This window comes from Lissotriton helveticus, chromosome 1_2 (assembly GCF_964261635.1).
Source record: "Lissotriton helveticus chromosome 1_2, aLisHel1.1, whole genome shotgun sequence".
Lineage (NCBI taxonomy): Eukaryota > Metazoa > Chordata > Amphibia > Caudata > Salamandridae > Lissotriton > Lissotriton helveticus.
In genome coordinates, this window is record NC_136058.1 from 458,020,131 (window position 1) to 458,038,372 (window position 18,242).

The 18,242-nt window shown below is 44.6% G+C and overlaps 1 protein-coding gene across 1 annotated transcript in view; it reads right to left on the bottom strand.

The window, feature by feature from the left end:
- LOC144805738 (uncharacterized) overlaps positions 1–18,242 on the bottom strand; it is a 148,152-nt gene that overhangs the window by 21,572 nt on the left and 108,338 nt on the right. Inside the window, 1 exon segment of the mRNA XM_078672228.1 lies at positions 15,016–15,897. Coding sequence (XP_078528354.1) covers positions 15,016–15,897 — 882 coding nt within the window.

The following is an 18,242-nucleotide window of genomic DNA, read 5'->3' on the forward strand; positions in this document are numbered from 1 at the left end:
CTGTGAATTAGAAGCACCCCTTATTCTGACAACAGGTTGTGGTGAAAACTTGTTAGGATTAGATCTGTTAAAAAGATTGCATGCGACTTTGTACTGTTCTCCTTCAGGAGTACAACTTACTCTAGGTAAGAAAGTGGTTTCCCCAATGTATTTGTCGAGGGATGAAATTCCAACAGAATTGTCGTTTCTTCCTGATATTCTTTGGGCTACTGGTCTTAATGATGTGGGTCTTTTAGAAATACCACCATATGTTGTAACATTGAAAGCCAATGTTAAAATGCCACGAATTCCCCAATACCGAATTTCTAGTGAAGGTGAAAAAGCTTTGCTAGCGATCGTTCACGACCTAATTGAAAAAGATGTCATTGAAGAAACAAGAGGCAACGTTTGCAATAGTCCTGTTCTGCCGGTTTTGATACGAACTGATCCTTCTCAGCCACCCGTGTACAGATTCGTGATTGATCTGAGAGAAGTGAATAAAATAGTTGTGCCACAGTTTCCAGTTGTCCCTGACATTACTGCCCTATTGACTATGATTCCAGCTTCTGCAACGTGGTTTTCAGTGATTGATGTGAAGAATGCCTTCTTCAGCATCCCCATTGCTGAAGAGAGCAGGGATATTTTTGGCTTCACTTTAGGAGGACGAAGCTTCCGTTTTAAACGCGCTGCTCAGGGCTACTGTGAAAGTCCATCAATATACAGTCAAGCTCTAAAGACACAGCTTGATACGATTGTTTTACTTGATGGTGCCACTCTTGTACAGTACGTAGATGATTTGCTTGTTGCTGCATATACTGAGGAAATATGTAGGAACGCCACATTGTCATTGTTGCGTCATCTGTATGATTTACATCACAAGGTGTCACTTTCAAAACTGCAATACTGCCGACAAGAAGTGACCTACTTAGGTCATCTCTTGTCGAAGGAGGGAAGGAAATTGACCCCAGAGAGAATTCAGGCAATAGCGAAATTGAGTGTGCCAAGAACACAGAGAGAAGTGCGTGCTTTCTTGGGTATTACATCGTACTGTAGACAGTGGATTCCAAATTTTTCGTTATTGGCCAAACCTTTGGTGGCATTAACGTGTAAAGGTACGCCCAATCCCGTTCCTTGGTCTGAAGAGTGCCAGAAAAGTTTTTCTGAATTGCGCACAGCACTATGTTCGACTCCTGTGTTAGGTACCCCCAACTACAGTAAGCCCTTTACATTATATGTCCATGAGAAACAAGGTTGTGCATTATCAGTACTGACACAGTTGTTTGGAAACAAAGAGCGTCCTTGTGCATATTTCTCGTCGACTTTGGACCCGGTAGCTAAAGCATTGCCAAGTTGTGTAAGAGCTACAGCAGCAGCAGCTGTCTCTATTCGACAGTCTGCTGGTATAGTGATGGATAACACTTTGATCGTTATGGTCCCACATGCAGTAGACATATTGTTAAACAGAACCAGGACACAGCACTTAACTAGTTCTCGATTGTCCGGTTACGAATTGACCTTACTAGCGAGCCATGTGCACATAAAAAGATGTGCCACATTAAACCCAGCCACGTTGTTGCCAATTGTAGAAGAATTAGATGCTTCAGAACAGCATGATTGTTTTCTTAAAACAGAAGAAGAAACTAAAGGGAGAGTAGATCTCTATGATACTCCTCTTGCTGAATGTGATGGTACATTATGGGTGGATGGTTCATGTTTCAAGCTCCCGAATGGTGACGCGACTGCAGCATATGCTGTCACGACTTTGCATACGATTGTTGAAACTGCACGTATTCCACATAATTCAGCTCAAGCGGCAGAATTAATTGCACTCACGAGAGCATGTGTGTTGTCGAAAGGAATGAAAGTAACTGTCTATACCGACAGCCAGTATGCTTTTGGAGTGGCTCACAGTTTTGGACGATTGTGGAAAGAACGTGGATTCCTGACTTCGCATGGATCTAAGATTCAGCATGGTCAGTTGGTGAATGAGCTTCTTGAATCACTGACCTTGCCTCTACAAGTAGCGATTGTAAAATGCAGTGCTCACAAGAAGGTGACTGATGATGTTGGTCATGGAAATGCATTTGCTGATGAAATCGCGAAAGAAACTGCAAAGAATGTGATGAGCCGAATGTATGTTGCAGGACCTGCAAGATGGGTTGGTGATGTGGGAATGTGTGAAGACACGATAGAGAGTGTGAAGGCTATTCAAGCTGAGGCTTCAGAGAAAGAGTTGAGCATGTGGAGAGGAAGTGCGGGTAGGATGGATGCAAATGGTTGTTGGATTGAATTGTCTGAACATCAGAGATGGTTGTTACCCGATGCGTATGTGCTTGCAGTAGTTACAATGGCTCATGGAATGGCTCATATCAGCGTGAAAGGGATTTGCAAGTTGTTGGCTCCAGTATGGCATAATTCAGGAATTCCCAAGTGTGCAGAGAATGTTGTCAAGAATTGCATGGTGTGTCTGCAACACAACCCTGGTAGGGGAACCCCAACTCCAGCTGGTCATTTTGCGCCTCCTACGTATCCGTTCGAGGTTTTGCAGCCAGATTTCATCCACATGGAGAGGTGCAACAACTTAAAGTACGTACTCGTTGTTGTTTGTGCCTTTTCAAAATGGGTAGAAGCATATCCCCTAAAAGACAATACTGCCTTGTCCATAGCGAAAGCCCTTGTAAAAGAGTTCTTCCCTAGATACGGAATGCCTAGAATGATCTGGAGTGATAACGGGAGTGAATTTGTGGGTCGCGTGATGAAGAATGTATGCGAAGGGCTAGGTATTCGGCAGATGTTCCACGCTGCAAATCACCCCCAATCAGCTGGATTAGTAGAATGTTACAACGGCACTCTTAAGTTAAAACTAGCCAAAATCCAAGCGAGCACAGGTCTTAAATGGCCTGATGCTCTACCCTTAGCACTCCTATCCACCAGAATGACTGTGCATTCGCGAGTGAAACTTAGCCCCTATGAAATAGTCTTTGGCCGCCCGGCCAACATATGGGGAGTGCCTAGGCCCAAAAAGTTTAGCGAACTAGAACACCCTGTTTTACTTGATTACCTGTATGAATTGACTGCTAAATTGCGTGTTTTGCATCAACAGGTCAACGACACCCTGCCTCCGGTCTCTGAAACTCCAGGCCACGCCATCAGCCCTGGATCCTGGGTCCTCGTGAGGAATTTTCAGAGGACGAAAAACGACCAGCCCAGGTTGACCGGACCGCACCTCGTCCTTCTCTCCACAAGATCAGCGGTCCGAGTGGAGGGGAGGAAGCACTGGATCCACGGGGTCCACTGTAAAAGGATCCCTCTTCCTCTGCCGTATGACCAGTGGGTCCAGGAAGGTGTCGCTGACTCAGAGACTAACACCGTGCCAAAATTCCTGCCTTTCAGTGATGCACGAGTGAAAGGAACTAACTCTGAACGTGAAAACGAGAACATTCTGCAAGAAGCTGTGCCACCGTCAAAGCGATTGAACACTTTGGAGCCTGAACTCTTGTTTCAGGATCACACAGTACCTGGACGAAAACGATATAATTTGAGACCAAGACCTATGGACAAATAAACAAATATTTTTCTTTTTCCCTCCAAGTACTATTTTTAAAAGCGCAGCTCTCCCATTAGAAGAAACTTGCTTATTTTTGTTTTTTTGAACCGCCATCCGGGTTCCGCTGCTAAGGCCGCGGTTGCCTAAAAGTCTTTGGGGTGAAGCTGACGACGTAGGTCGGTAGTTCTGGTTGGTCTAAGGGAGTTGCCCTGGACTGACAGAAGCATCCCTTAGCAGAATCAACCTCCCACTGCGGGCAGCACTCTAGAGAGGATGGAGTTTTCTGAAATGGAGAGACCTGCCAAACAAACGAACTCTGAACACAAATTATGTAGAGTGATGACAAAGAAAAGTTTTTTAATATTGTGCATTTTTATGATATTCAGTGTGATGATATTTTTAATAGGATATGTTTTATTCTCCTTTCGTGTAACATTCGCACCAACTACATCCCCTACACCTCCTCCTCCTACTGTTTCATCTCATTCTTTCCACTCTCGTCCTGACCATGAATCCAATAGAAGATTAGAGTTCATTAATAACTCCTTCGTTTAGCTCCTGCACCAGCACAAGCTAGTAATGAACACAACTAACTGTTGGGTTTGTGGCCTTATGCCTCACACTACGGACAAAGGTATCCCTTATCTAGTCCTGCCTTTCAGTCATAATGGCTCTGTGTGGGCATACAGAACAATGTTCATATATGCACGAGAAGTCCAACCCCTACGTTCTGTAAAAGACAACCTCAAGACTAGCGCCCTAGTCAAAGGTATAGTTGACATGATTAAGGAAGTAATTTCTTATGAAGATACTCCTGATGATGAGATACTTGCATATGTAGGTTGGAACGTGACTGGATATGGAGCTACTTTAAGTGAGAAACAGCAAGCGAAGAGGTCTTCCCCGATCTGGATTGTACCCCATCAGGGCAACCTGTGTCTGCAAGGTATTGGCAAGAATCCCAGAGCTCAGTTAGGGAAAGTGTCTGTACAGAAACGTATGTTTTTGGGTCTCAGACTTCCCCTGCGTTTCTAGCAGCTTAGGGTACTTATTTCATCTGTCATGATAAGAGCCTATACATGGTTGCCCCCTGACTTCTCGGGCTCATGTTTTGTTTCGTTCCTGTTGCCTCCCACCTACACAGAAGCGGCAGATTACCACAGGACAAGGGTAGTTAGAGGTGTCTTGAGTAAAGAAGACACTGCAGGTCAAGAATTTGGGGACTTTGCAAGAGGTTTTCTGCCGTTCTGGGGACCCATGGTAAACAGCAGGAACATAAGGCAATTGACAAGGGTAGTTGAGTCCACCGTGATTGAAACTGCTGGTGCCCTTAGTAACTTGACTGCTGAGCTCCAGTCGGATCGTCTTATGACCCTTCAGAACAGGGTTGCTTTAGATGTCATACTTGCAGACCGAGGTGGGGTATGCAGATTGATCCAATCTAGCTGCTGCGTTTTCATCCCAGATAACGCTCCAACAGTGTACCAGGCCATCTCCAAACTGCATAAGATTTCCGAGTCTATTCATGTGGATAAAGGAGATTGGTCATTAATGGGGTGGTTCTGGGAACTGATATCCGGCTGGGGATGGAAAATTCTGATTGTCATTGGGATGGTCTTAGCCATCCTTTTCCTGTTCTGTCTGTGTGTGCAGTGTGCTCCTGCAATATGTGGCCCCTGTGTCACATCATGTGTAAGGAAACCTGTATCTAGAGACAAGCTAAGTACTAGGATGATGTTACAGCAACATCTCAATGACTTTAGGAATATCGACCTGGACTCTGATTAGCATGAGATTAGGTTAAATTGCCTATGTAAGGGCAAAAGGAGGGTTTGTAGTACTGAAAATCCGAACTCGTGTAGCCATTCTGGACTCGAGAATAAAACTTCGTCGTATCACGACGAGTTTGGTATCAAAAGACCGAGAATGGCGAGTACATTATGTACAAGCATTTTCGTCGCATTCGAGTGATGATTTCACTCCGAAATCGTCATCTATACCTCGAACCCGTGGCTTCCATTTTGTGTGCGGCAGCCATTTTGTGTGTTGCCCTTTACATAGGCTTAATTCAATATCAAAAGGGCACGTACTCCTTGATTGACTTTCCTGTGACCTGGGCAAGTTGGAACCATCGCCCCAGGCCAAACCCATTTGGTCAGTTCCTCTCCCAGTGGCCGGTCGAGATAGCATCTAGGCGCAACCGGCCATAAAACCCTTTCATCACACACACACCCTGCCGAATCTTGCCCACACCTGGCCCCACTCTTTTTCTCTTACGTGTTTTATGATGGGAAGGTGCTCGTTTTATTGGGGGAACACTGATATCTGATGGAAGCCGGACCTTGCCGAGTAATTTATTATGGGTTGGACAACCGAAAATGTGAGCTTGTCATCATAACTCTGTTACTTATTTGTGTTCGAGATATGTGAACAGTATCCTGAAAATCTAGGAATGTTTGCCTGAAGCTTATTATTTTGCATAAAAAGAGAAGCCTGACTTCATGAATTGCGGCAGTCTCCTGAGAACATACTTCCTGTTTGTTGTACTTCTAGGACGCTTGTTACCTTGGTTGCAGCCAATAAATCGATCTTTGACTTCACCTAGAAGACTCTGAGTTCCTGTGGTCTGAATCAGGAAAGTACCCGAGGTCTTTGGGTGTACCCTGGCACCGCTGGGTTACCGGATCAGTACCGGTTCTGAAAAACCCAGTACCTCAATCAGAAGAATACCGTCTCTAGCTCACTTCAAAAAGGTGACCAAACTTTCCTAATGGGCAAATTCCTCTCCTAATGCTCACGTTACATTCTCCTCCGTAACCTGACTTTACCTATCGTTACGGCATTATCCCTGGCCCTCTCTCTTTTTGTTACCCACCCTGCTCTTCAAAACAATCTTCCAGGGTGCTGAGACTGCTTTTCTAGCTTATTGAATCATTTTGTTCCTATCCCAATAGGTAGTCTGATATTATGATTGTTTGTCTTGCCACGTAGTGTATCTTTCTATGTGTTCCCTATCCTTTCTACTCTCCCCCCCTTTTTGTCCTGTTATCCCACCTGATACTACTGTAAAGCGCTCCGATACCGTCACGGGTCTGGTTCGCGCTCTATAAAACACTAAATAAATAAATGTAAGAAATGGCCCGGAGCCGCCATGGCTAATTTGTAACTCCTGGGTCAGTTTGCTTGTGTGGTGGTGGCAAAGAATGGTAGCACGCTGATTTGGTTGGGTGGGGTTGCGAACACGATCCACAAACTGGCATGTGGACACTCGCTATGGGATCCTTGCTGCCCGGCAGCTCCTGTCACCCAGCACCAAACAAGCAGGACTTTTATAGCTTAGATGTGTGCTCCCTGTCAGGCTGTTCCAATTGTGCTGGCATCATCGAGCTGCACTAGATGAGTGCGGGCAATGGAGCAGACCACCCGAGGGCGCAACAAACCTGGAGGTTCATGGTGATAAAGAGTAATTCTTTTTACGATTACGGTGAGGGTGTTATGAGTACTTATGAAATGCAGTAAAAAGGTTAACACTAGCTACAGTATGATTGGGGTTACTAAAAATGTCAAATCTGAGAGCATGGTAAGCATTTACACTTTCTCCCTTTTTGCAAATTATGCTTGATTGATCTTATACTCTCTACAGCCCATCCTATAATTTGTTTAGCTTATTTTATATGTTGGTTAATTGTTTCTTTAAACTATTGGCTTTCATATTCAAAGTGCTGTCTCTCACAGGCAGGGATGTTCTAGCACTGTGAATATACAAGTCTCTATTCCCTAGTGCACCAACCAGGATTCAAATTAGCGACCCTCCAGTTTGAGACCAAGACATGAGAAATTATAACACTAAGCAATTGACCACTTGATACAGAATAGTTTAACTTTCATTTACTCTTCATTTTATTTGTGTACATTATATTACAAATCCACCCACTTTGACCTGATTGGCAGGACCCTCATACAGCGCAAAGTTCTGCTGCAGTATATTGTGATTTTACAAATGAAGGCTAAAATAAATAAATGTAAATATCAGAGGTCAATTGTTTTAGGGGAAGACAACAATATAGACTGGCTGAGCCCTGCTTGGTCACCCTATCCCCCACCTTGGCCAAAGCCCGTGCACCCTTGCCTTGAGAGAAGGAACTGCAAGGGACTCTGGTATCCTGATTTTATTTACTGTGTGCGAATTGCATGACTAGGCCCAAAATTGACCGTAAGACCCAAAGCCTGGCTCTGGGGGCATTGACAGACACTAAAAGCACACTGTTGGTGGGGCAAAGACTACGGTCTGTGTCCCTGGCTGCGTACAGTGAGAAGTGGTGGCAGCGTGCCATGTTCTTAGAGGTCACCAGCTGAACAGGCCATTTTACCTGTCAGAGGGTAGCCACGATGCCTACAGGGCATTGAGTAAACTTCCATTCACGTGTCATGACCAGACCCTGCATTGGCATCCCCGTTTGAATTTCGATACGTGTCTTTATAATATAAGGTAGCAGGGGTGTTAGAAATGGGGATCTCTAGTTGGCAGCGGCTGGCGCCAATGTCCAAATCCTTCTTCCTAAGTATGAGTAAGGGAGCTACACCCTTTGAAAACCCCTGCTCAACCCTGTGGTAACGTAGCACGAGCATTCAGGCCTATCTCAGAGGCAGTGTGTGAAGCATTTATGACCATACACAACAACACAGTTTGGAAGTTTGGCAGAGATCGCTGTTAGCATGAGCTAAAGCCATTTTGTTTTTGGCAGCCATTTTGATTGACCATGTGCTTGCCATGTGCTCCTTCCGTCTTCGCTGTTGCCTACCCTTGTGCTTTACTAGAATAACTATCTATACTTAGCTCCTGCAGCACTGTGCATGCTCAGAATAGTCTGTAGCTGCTCATGAAATTGTCTTAGTCTGTAAATGTCAGGCTGTTTCAACTGATGTCAACAACTTCATTGCTCTTCCTACTTTGTTGACTAAGTATTTTCTGTTAGTCCATATATGTGAACAGCTATTCTTGTGTATACTTGTACCACCTCCTTTTGAACCTTTGTGCTTGCTCAGCAACAAAGTGGGTATAAAAGACCCCCAGTGTATGTGCTCCTTGTGCTACCTCATACACTGCCTGAGGGTTTTGTATAGATGTAGTTCCACTCATGAGGTTTAATAAACTGTTGTTTTGATATTCCAGCTTCAGTGCCAATCTCTATTCATTGGTCTGAGGACTGGTGCGTAAAGAAGGGCGAACCCCTAGCACCGGTAGGCCTTGGTGGGGTCTACTTCTACAAATTGGCACCCGTCACGTGGGGCTAATCGGCGACTCTGATTCCCGACGGAGTGGTCCTTACGGAGGATTAGAATCTTGCTACAGATGGTCACTGCATGAGGAGACCCGTGTCTTAGCCGGCCGAGGTGCTTTTCTGATTTTCCCGATTTGACCCTCCAGGTGGTGCCGGTCTTCAACTGAGACCCCATCTGACGTTCGTCGTGTAGACCATTTGGACGATTCAGAACTTGGCAGTTCGGGGAAGGAGACTTTTGCTCGGTAAGGTCGTCTGATGAGACACTTCTTTTTTGTTGGGCTAAAATCTTGGATTTGTTTGGATATATATAAATTACAATTTATATAGGCAGGTAATGAAGAGATATTTCTCTAAATTTTGAAGTCTTGAACGGCACATATTGTGTTAAGTGTCACTTTGAGAATAATATTGTATATGCTATAATATTTTTGGCATGCCTGTTTCAAGCACACTTCGTATAATATGTTGCTTTCTTGAAGGTACCAATATGGATCTAGAACAAAATCAGACGGCTACCCCGAGGGGACACCAAATAGGGATATGTACATTAAAAACTATATTTCTTCTATAAGGTATAGTGCACTATGGAATAAGTATACCAGCAAGGATCCTGAGTTGCGATGGCCTATAAATGGGTTATTTGATCTTAGAAAAATTCAGTATGTGGAACAATGTTTGTTTAAGTGCAGAAGTAGACAAGATATGTTTGACTGTGTATGAATTTAGGAGAAAGAAGCGTGTGAACGAGTGAGAAGAGAGCAAGCTTTAGCAGAAAAAGAACAGAGCAAAAATATCTATGCGAAAGCGCTGGAGATGAAAAATTAAGAAATGAAGGAAATAAAAGAGAGAGAGGATAGGGAGCGTTTAAAAGCAGGAACCATCCCTTAGGGTCTCCAGGTGAAAAATGTCCCGGTGATATTCATAGAGGACGCCGAATACAAGAAAGGGTTTAGTTTTATTAACACAAAGTGTAGCCGAGACCTTATGGTCCATACGATAGAAATGGCCCAGAGGATATGTAAAAAATAATTGGAAGAACTTGAAGAACTTACACAGGCTGTTAAAACTAATCAATCTGTTAAAGAAGGAAAGGCTCTTCTCGGAAAAATCGAAAAGGACATTTAAGTCTTCAAGGACAATACTATTAACAATAAGAGTACCAAATTTGAAAAAGATTCAAAATCATTTAATATAGAGCAAGTGTACCCCTTTTTGAAAGGAGATTATTATACTTTATTTAATCTCGAAAAGCTCTCATCACTTACCAGGGAAGATCAAAGAATCGGTTCTCGACTTTCTCAGATACATCATCTTCTGAATCCTCAGGATCAGAATCCAGAGGAAATAATTCCCCAAAACAGGTGTCTTTTTTAGACAAGGGCCAGCAACAAAAAGCAAGGTTCAAACCACCATGGGAAAGGAGAACCAGGAATCGCTTCTACAAATCGTAGAAACATCCATTGTAGTCAATTTGTCCCCAAAAAACTCTCGAGAGATGAGGAAACTGTCCTAAACTTGGGGCTGAAATTTGTCCCGTATAAACAAACAGATTATACAAAGCTCAAATTAGAAGCAATTGAGTTTTGTACAAAAATCAGACTGAAAGCCTTTTTTGCTAATCCTGAACCAACTACAAATAAGGAAGTGACTGGATTTAGGAATAAATCAAAATGTGTTCCTACTCAAAACATTCCAAAACAAATATTCGCGTTTGAGCAAGCAATACTGTCATCCATCAACAGATTAGAAAAAACTAAGAAGTATGTTCAAAGGAACATTAGTTCTTAACAACAAGCGCCGGGAAACCCTCTGGGTAGCTGTTGCGCCATATAAATGCACAAAATAAATAAATAAATAAATAAGCAGGGATCCAAAGTTTGAGATCAGACGCTTCAGTGATCATTAAACAGGCCGATAAGGGTGGGGCAGTGATGATCTGGCCCCGTGATATGTATCTAAACAAAGGACGAACCCAGGTCAACAACAAAACCTGGTATCGACAAGTCAAAGAAGACCCAGTACAGTCTATACAGGATACAATTTCCAAAATCCTGCAATTGGGCATTGAAAGAGAATTCCTGGGTACTAAGGAATATGATTTTTTATTGAAAAAATTCCCTAGAACGCCTATTTCATATTTTTTGCCCAAGATCCATAAAAATCTTGAGGTATCCCCGGGTAGACCGATCTTCTCAGAGTGTGATTCAATTTTGGAACCCATTTCAAAATATGTGGACTTCTTCCTAAAACCGTTTTTGAAAGAGGTCCAGTCATATTTAAGAGACACTACAGATTTCCTCATGAAGGTAGAAAGAACATCTTTTGATGAAGAGACCCAAATGATGGTAACACTTGACGTTACATCGCTTTATACGCAGATTCCTCAGGATGCGGCGTTAGAGGTGATGGAATTGTATCCAGAGAGCAGAGAACGATCCCATAGAGTTCCACAACATTCATTTTACAACCTGCAGAGATTGCCCTCAAACAGAACTATTTTAGATTTGATGATCAATACTTTATACAAGTGAAGGGCACCGCTTAGGGATGTCCTTATGCTCCAAAAATGGCAGTTCTCTATATGGCTCAGTATGAGAAAAGATTTGTTGAAAATAACAACCCTTTTAGAGACAAAATAAAACAATGGCCAAGATACATTGATGATATCTGGCTCTTGTGGCAGGGGAGCCAGATAGAGTTGATGACGTTCCATGAATGGCTTAATGCCTGACATGAGGACATCAAGTTCTCCATCCAGAGTAGTAAAACTAAAATGACCTTGTTAGATGTTGAGATTACTTGTGCAGGAAATCAGCTAAAAACATCTCTCTATAAGAAAGAGACAGATAAAAACACAATCTTGCATCATTGGAGTGCCCATCCCAGGAGTTTGAAGGAAAACCTCACCTATGGGCAACTCCTTAGAATTAGGAGGAATTGTACTGACACCAGAGAATTTGAAGAGCATGCGTCAAACTTTTGTAAAGGAATGATTTAAAGGGGTTACCCTAAAAAGCTGTTGAAGCACTCTACGAAAAGAGCTAGGTTTACACCACGAGAAAGTCTTCTCCGGGTGAAAGAGAAAAAAATAACTTGATCAACTAGTATGTGTGACAACGTTTGGACCTGATACTAACAAATTCAGGCAAATTATACTCAAAAATTGGCACCTGCTTGAGGATCTTGAATGTCGTTTCCCTAAACCAATATTTGCTACGAAAAAGAATCAAAGTATAGGCCAACAAATTGTGCGCGCGGACATTTCATTACCGAAACCTAAAAGTGACTTGCTATCTCAATGGAATTTAAAACCAGTTGAAGGCCATCATAGGTGTGGCCTGCAACAATACAAGAGAAGGTGTAGAATTCAATCACAATGGTGTAAAATGGAAACTCTCTGGTTTACTAATTGTAAAACCAGAAATGTAGTGTACGCAATGCCCCTGTATGAAAGCGTACATAGGGAAGACAAATCAACAAGCCAATACTAGGATTACGCAGCACAGATCGAGAATTAAAAAGAAGGTCGCTACTGCCCCAATGGTAGAACATTTTATTGAGATATCACATGGGAAAAATTACTTTAAATGGACAATTTTAGCTATCATTAATGCAGCGAAACGCCCATTGGATATTGAAAAAGCACTACTTCAGAAGGAGGCGTATTTAATCCTGAAGTTCAATAGCGCCTTAACTGGATTAAATAATATGACAGAGCTAACAAGAATATAATGAATTCTCAGAGGTGGCATATTTAGTATAGATTGCCGCAATAGACTGAGTATAATGTCTTGTATAATCAATATGACAGAGCCTGAGTAAGTGAATTAACTCCATGTCCCAGAATGCACCATCTTTGGCTTGTTTGATTCGCTACTAGCAATCAGACCACATGTCCCAGAATTCACGAAGAAGCTATAATAAGCGAAGCCCCTCCTTAAAAATGTCTGCCACGAATTATGGTATCCGTTAGTTCGACACGAAGTGCAGCCCAAGCGCAATAGATATCGAGGTAAGGACGAGATTTGAAACAAGGCGAATTAAAGTTGCTGTTTCAATTTATGCGATTAGCCTACAGTAATGCCCTTTCGCTTTTGTAGGAATCCCGAGTATAAGACCCTAAATGCAAAATCAGAAGCAGCGCGACTCGTGAACAAGGCTTAACGAGGTACGCGCTTCACTTTCTCTTAACCGTAAGCTTGTGAAACATTGTTGCAAGGGAAGATTTAATAAACAAAGCTCTTTCCCGGTCGATAAAAAGAACGTTGAGCGAAGTGGACACCGTTCTCAAAACAAGACGCGAGGTACGCGCTCAATTTAGTTTAACATTAAGACTGTGAAATATTGTTGCGAAGGAGATCTTAATATTATAAAGCCCTTTCCTCCATAGATAAATAAATACGCTGGGTCAAAAATACTCTAGAGAACCAGATGAGCAAAGACAACATCGTTCCTTAAATAAGGCTAATTGAATATATGACTGAACAATTACGTTCAACTAGCGACCAGAGAAGGTAGGATACAGCTAAACAATAAACAATACTTAAAAGTAGGACGGTCCTATATGAATATCACTGATACAACTTTCTGTTTGTTAACAGAGAATTTATTTATTTGTGTGTTTTATAAAGCGCACAGCTGCCCCAACGGGGCGTCCCGGCGCTGGTAAATCTGGGAACAGTGAAGGTAGGAAAAGAGGAGAACATTATATGGAGAAAAGGTGGGTCTTTAGTGACTTTCGAAATGCCGCTTCAGTTTGACAGGCACGTAAAGTAACCGGAAGCTTGTTCCAACACTGAGTGGCGCAAACCTCTAATGTTTTCCCTCCGGCACAGGTACGTTTGAATCTTGGGGTTTCCGGGAGAAGTAGGGAGTTAGAAAGTAATGTCCTGGCCTCGACATACGGCCTCAGAGTGCTTTTCAAGTGGGCCGAGCCATTGCCCTTAGAAGCGCGAAAAGCCAGAGTCATGGCCTTAAATACACATCTCTTGGCAATAGGTAGCCAATGCAGTTTTCGGAGGTGAGGAGCGATGTGATGTCTAGCTGGGATTCTCTCCACCAGCCGAGCGGCAGCATTTTGGACAGTCTGTAATTTATGGCAAAGGCCTGCTGTGATACCAAGATATAATGCGTTGGCGTAGTCAAGGTGATGTGTTATCAATGCTTGTACCACAGTCTTACGGCAGTCTGCCGGCAGATAGTTGATAAGCCGGTTGATCGTCTTGATCTTTGCAAAACAAGATGCTGCTACTGTTTGGACCTGAGCATTAAAACTAAGATGATTGTCCCAACGCACTCCCAAGTTTCTCACCGAGTCTTTGGGCGTGGGGGCTTGGCTCAAGTCATCTGGCCACCACAGATTGGGATCCAAAGGGGATGGTGAGTTAAAAAACAGGATCTCCGTCTTTTCTGCATTGAGTCGGAGGGAGTTGGAGTCCATCCAACTGGAGATGTCTCTAAGACAGGATTTCAGCGGATCAAAGGCAGAGGCGGAGGGGGTCTCAAAGGTAAAAAGTAACTGAATGTCGTCAGCATAGGTGGATTTAATCCCAGTTTGCGCAATCAGTTTAGCCAGGAGGGTGAAATAAACATTGAACAAAAGCGGGCTCAGGGATGAGCCCTGAGGAACTCCCCATTTGAGTGGTCTAGCAGAGGAGGTATATGGAGAGGTATATACCTGCTGTGTGCGGTCACATAGGTAAGAAGAGAGCCACTTCAGAACCATTACGCCTATACCTAGGTCCCCCAGCCTTCTCAGCAAGATCTTATGAGAGACGGTGTCAAATGCCGCTGAAAGATCCAGCAGCACTAACACCGCCCTCGACCCCCGGTCCAGCGACCATCTCACAGTGTCAGCCATTTCAACAAGGGCTGACTCCGTGCTGTGGCCCGACCGAAAGCCGTGCTGGGAGTCATGTAGGAGCCCATTGGATTCGATGTAATTCGCCAGCTGGGAGTGTACCAGTTTTTCCAGGATCTTAGCTGGGGCAGGCAGGAGAGAAACAGGCCTGTAGTTACTGGGGTTATCAGGGTCCAAATTGGTTTTTTTCAGAATGGGGATCAGGGAAGCGTGTTTTCATTTGGCGGGAAAGCAGCCAATTCTCAGGGATTCGTTCCAGATGTGGTTCAAGTAGGGATTGAGCAGGGGAGCCAGTTTCTTGTATTGTTTGGCTGGCCAAGGGTCATTAGGCGAACCAGACTTACATTTGAGTAGTTCTGCCATGGTGTCGGCTTGGGAAATGACTGCAAATTCTATCAGAGTGGGGGACTGTAGCATATAAGAGGTGGATTCCTCTTTTGGACCATCTCTGTTGGAGATTGGGAAGGAGGAATAGATGGTCTTGATTTTTTCCTCAAAGAATTGCGACAGTTTGTCGCACAAAGACTGGGAGGCAGGCTGAATCCGAGTCAGCGCGTTGGGGTCCGTAAAGGATCTAACTATGCTGAAAATCTCTCTGGCGCCGTTATTAGCATGTTTAATTCTAGAGGCCAGAAAGTCCCTTTTGTGCTCCTCAATCATTCTGCGGTATTCTTTGAGGGCTGTCTTATAGATGGTTTTACTATCCAGGGAATAGTTCTGCCTCCAGAAGCGTTCGAGAGATTTGCACGAGGCCTTTTTCTGACGAAGCTCGTTGGAATACCAAGGTGCAGATGGTGTAGCCCTGTAGGTTTTGATAGGTTTAAGTGGGGCCAAAGCCTCTAGGGCTTGCCTGATCCAGGCGTCCAGATGGTCAATACCACTGTCTGGGTCAGACGACGGGATGGGTTGGGAATTTTTTAAGTATTCCTGGAGCGTTTCTGGAGTGATGCAGCTCCAGTTTCTGCCTGATGCTTTAGGAGTGATAGTGGGTCTAGTGGAACAGAAAATACCTATCTCAAAAGGGATGAGGAAATGATCCGACCAAATGACCGGGATGGGGGAGGCTGCCAGAATACTTGGTAGGTTGGAACAGATCAGATCTAGTGTATGTCCCGCTTTGTGCGTGGGTAAGGCTATTTTTTCCACTAGATTGCAAGCCGCCAGCGTGGAGATAACATTTTGGCTGTGCGAACAAGATTCCTCATTTGCGTGGAGATTGAAGTCCCCTAAAGCAGTGAAATTGGCATAGCGTGTGCTAAGCTGGATAATATAGTCCGCCAAAGCCGGCAGATGGGAGGTGTTGGAATGGGGGGGGCGGTAGACAAGTATTCCCGAGCAGGAGGTAGACGGGGAGATTTGAACACTGAAAGGTAGACCTTCTATACAATCAAGTGGGTCATATAAAGGGAAGGTAGCCGTCCATTTGGATTTATGGATTAGGGCAACGCCACCCCCCTGTTTACCTTTGGGTCTATTGGCACAGACGATACTGTAACCCTCTGGAAGGGCGAGGGTGATGATGGGGTTCGTGGTATCGTTCAGCCAAGTTTCTGTTAAGAAAAGCAGATCCCAATTGTTGTCCCGAAGGGACTGCCAGATGTCAATGGCGTGTTTACTCAATGATCTGCAGTTAATCAACGCAGCTCTGAGGGTAAAAGAAGGGCAGGCTCCACAAGTGGGGGCGGAATTCAGAGCGAGAGCCGGACTGTATGTAAGATCGAGGGGAGGAAGGAAAAAATGGCAGACTTTACATACAAAGGCAGGGCTCCGAGCGTCAGGGGTAGGCCAGGGGCAGATCAAACATGGGGAAAGTCTCAGGGAAATCAACTCAGTCCGAGTGTATGTTACGGTAGTATCGCTGGTGAATCGGGCAGGGGGGCCGGCCCCGGCCGCGTCGTGATCGCGGACGAGCGCAGATGAGCTTGACTTAAGCGCGCCTTTGGCGCGCAATCGGCGCGCCCGCTGCGCTCGTCCACTGCGCTTCCGGTACAAACACATGTTTATAGGGCTGGGATGGTGGCAGGGGGCGTGGCCTAAAAGGGGCGTGTCCCTCTGCTCTGCGCGGGAAATGGCAGCCGACGCTCCAGCGCTAGCTCCGCTGAGAGGGGGTGCCTGCACGCGGTGATCAGCGTCAGAGGGCAGGGTGAGTGACTTTTAAAAAGAAATACAAGCAAAGGTTAAAATAGGTGCAAAATAACAATTTTCCTACTCCCGGCTGAGCCTCAGGAGGGTCCAAGTTTATGATTAAAAGAAAATCCAGAACATAACCTTGGATAAAACATATGCGAAAGAAAGATTTGCACCTTTTCAGGTACAAGTGAAAGCAGTGTAAGTGTGGTAGAAAAGAATGGCGCTCCCCCCCTAAAAATGTTTTTAGGGGGGGAGCTCCCCGGTGAGTAAGGGCTGGGCAGGGGACTTAGCCACATTTCGCTTCTGCTCCACGAGGGAGCAGATTATGTTGGCGGTGCCAGTGCGAGGCACCGCGTCAGAGCAGCCCCGTCTGTCAGCGGGCCGCTCCAACGATTGGGCATTTTGTTACTTTGAGGGCCAGAGTGGCCCGGGGGCAGTTCCAGACCCCCCAGTTGTTTCCCGAGGCCGAGTGGCTCCACCGCCTGAGGCATATTTACTTAAAGGGCCCAGTGGGGTCCTGAGGGGCCCATGCTTTATTGTTCAGGGGCAAGTTCTTTCCCTTGAGGGGCCTAATTATTTAAAGAGCCAGTGTGCTCCCTGGGGCCTAGTTGATTTCAGAGACTAGAGGGCTCCAACGTGTGGCGCATTTATTCCTAAGGGCCAGTGAAAGCCCATGCCGCATTTCTACTCCACAGCTGGCCAGCAAGTAGTGGGTAGCTGCACCGTTTAGGTCTTTCTTTCTAGGGTACATGTTCTTTGAATCAAGGAGTGAGACGCACTCCTTCGCCCCCCATCTTTACCTGCACAGCTGACCAGCACTTAGTGCCAGCTGCAACGTTTAGGTTTGCGCAGTGGCGCACCCTTGACCTTCGCTGCCTAGGCAGTAGCCCTGACTCTGTGGACATAGGGCATTTAACCCCTATTTTGAGATGGCAAGTTGGCCAGGGGGATTGTTACATTTATAGGGCGCCAGGCCCTAATGTGATTTGTGTGCTAACTATGCTTTCGGTGCTAGGAAATGTATTGTGTAGTATGTTTTACGCACCTTGTTTGATACCTCTAAATATGGTTTATGGCTATGGGGTTGTTTTTTCTTAACGTGGTCTATGCTAGTGAGATTATGTTTCTCTGTGTGATTTATGCCCCTAATGTGATTTATACTTCGGTGGTTAGGGTCTAATGTATTTAGACTTGTGTGATACTGTGCATAATGTAGTTTATGTCACAGACTGATGCAAAGAACAGTGATTACCAGTGTTTACTGGTTGTACGTTTTATGATCTATTTTACTTTTACCAAGTTATCTATTTTACTTTTACCAAGTTCGCTTTGTGATGGTTCTGACAGTGGTCCATGTGGCCCTGTCAGGTGCACATATTACCTTGTAAATATTGCCCAGTGCCGTTGGCACAGTGTACAGTATGTGTTTACTATTCTAATG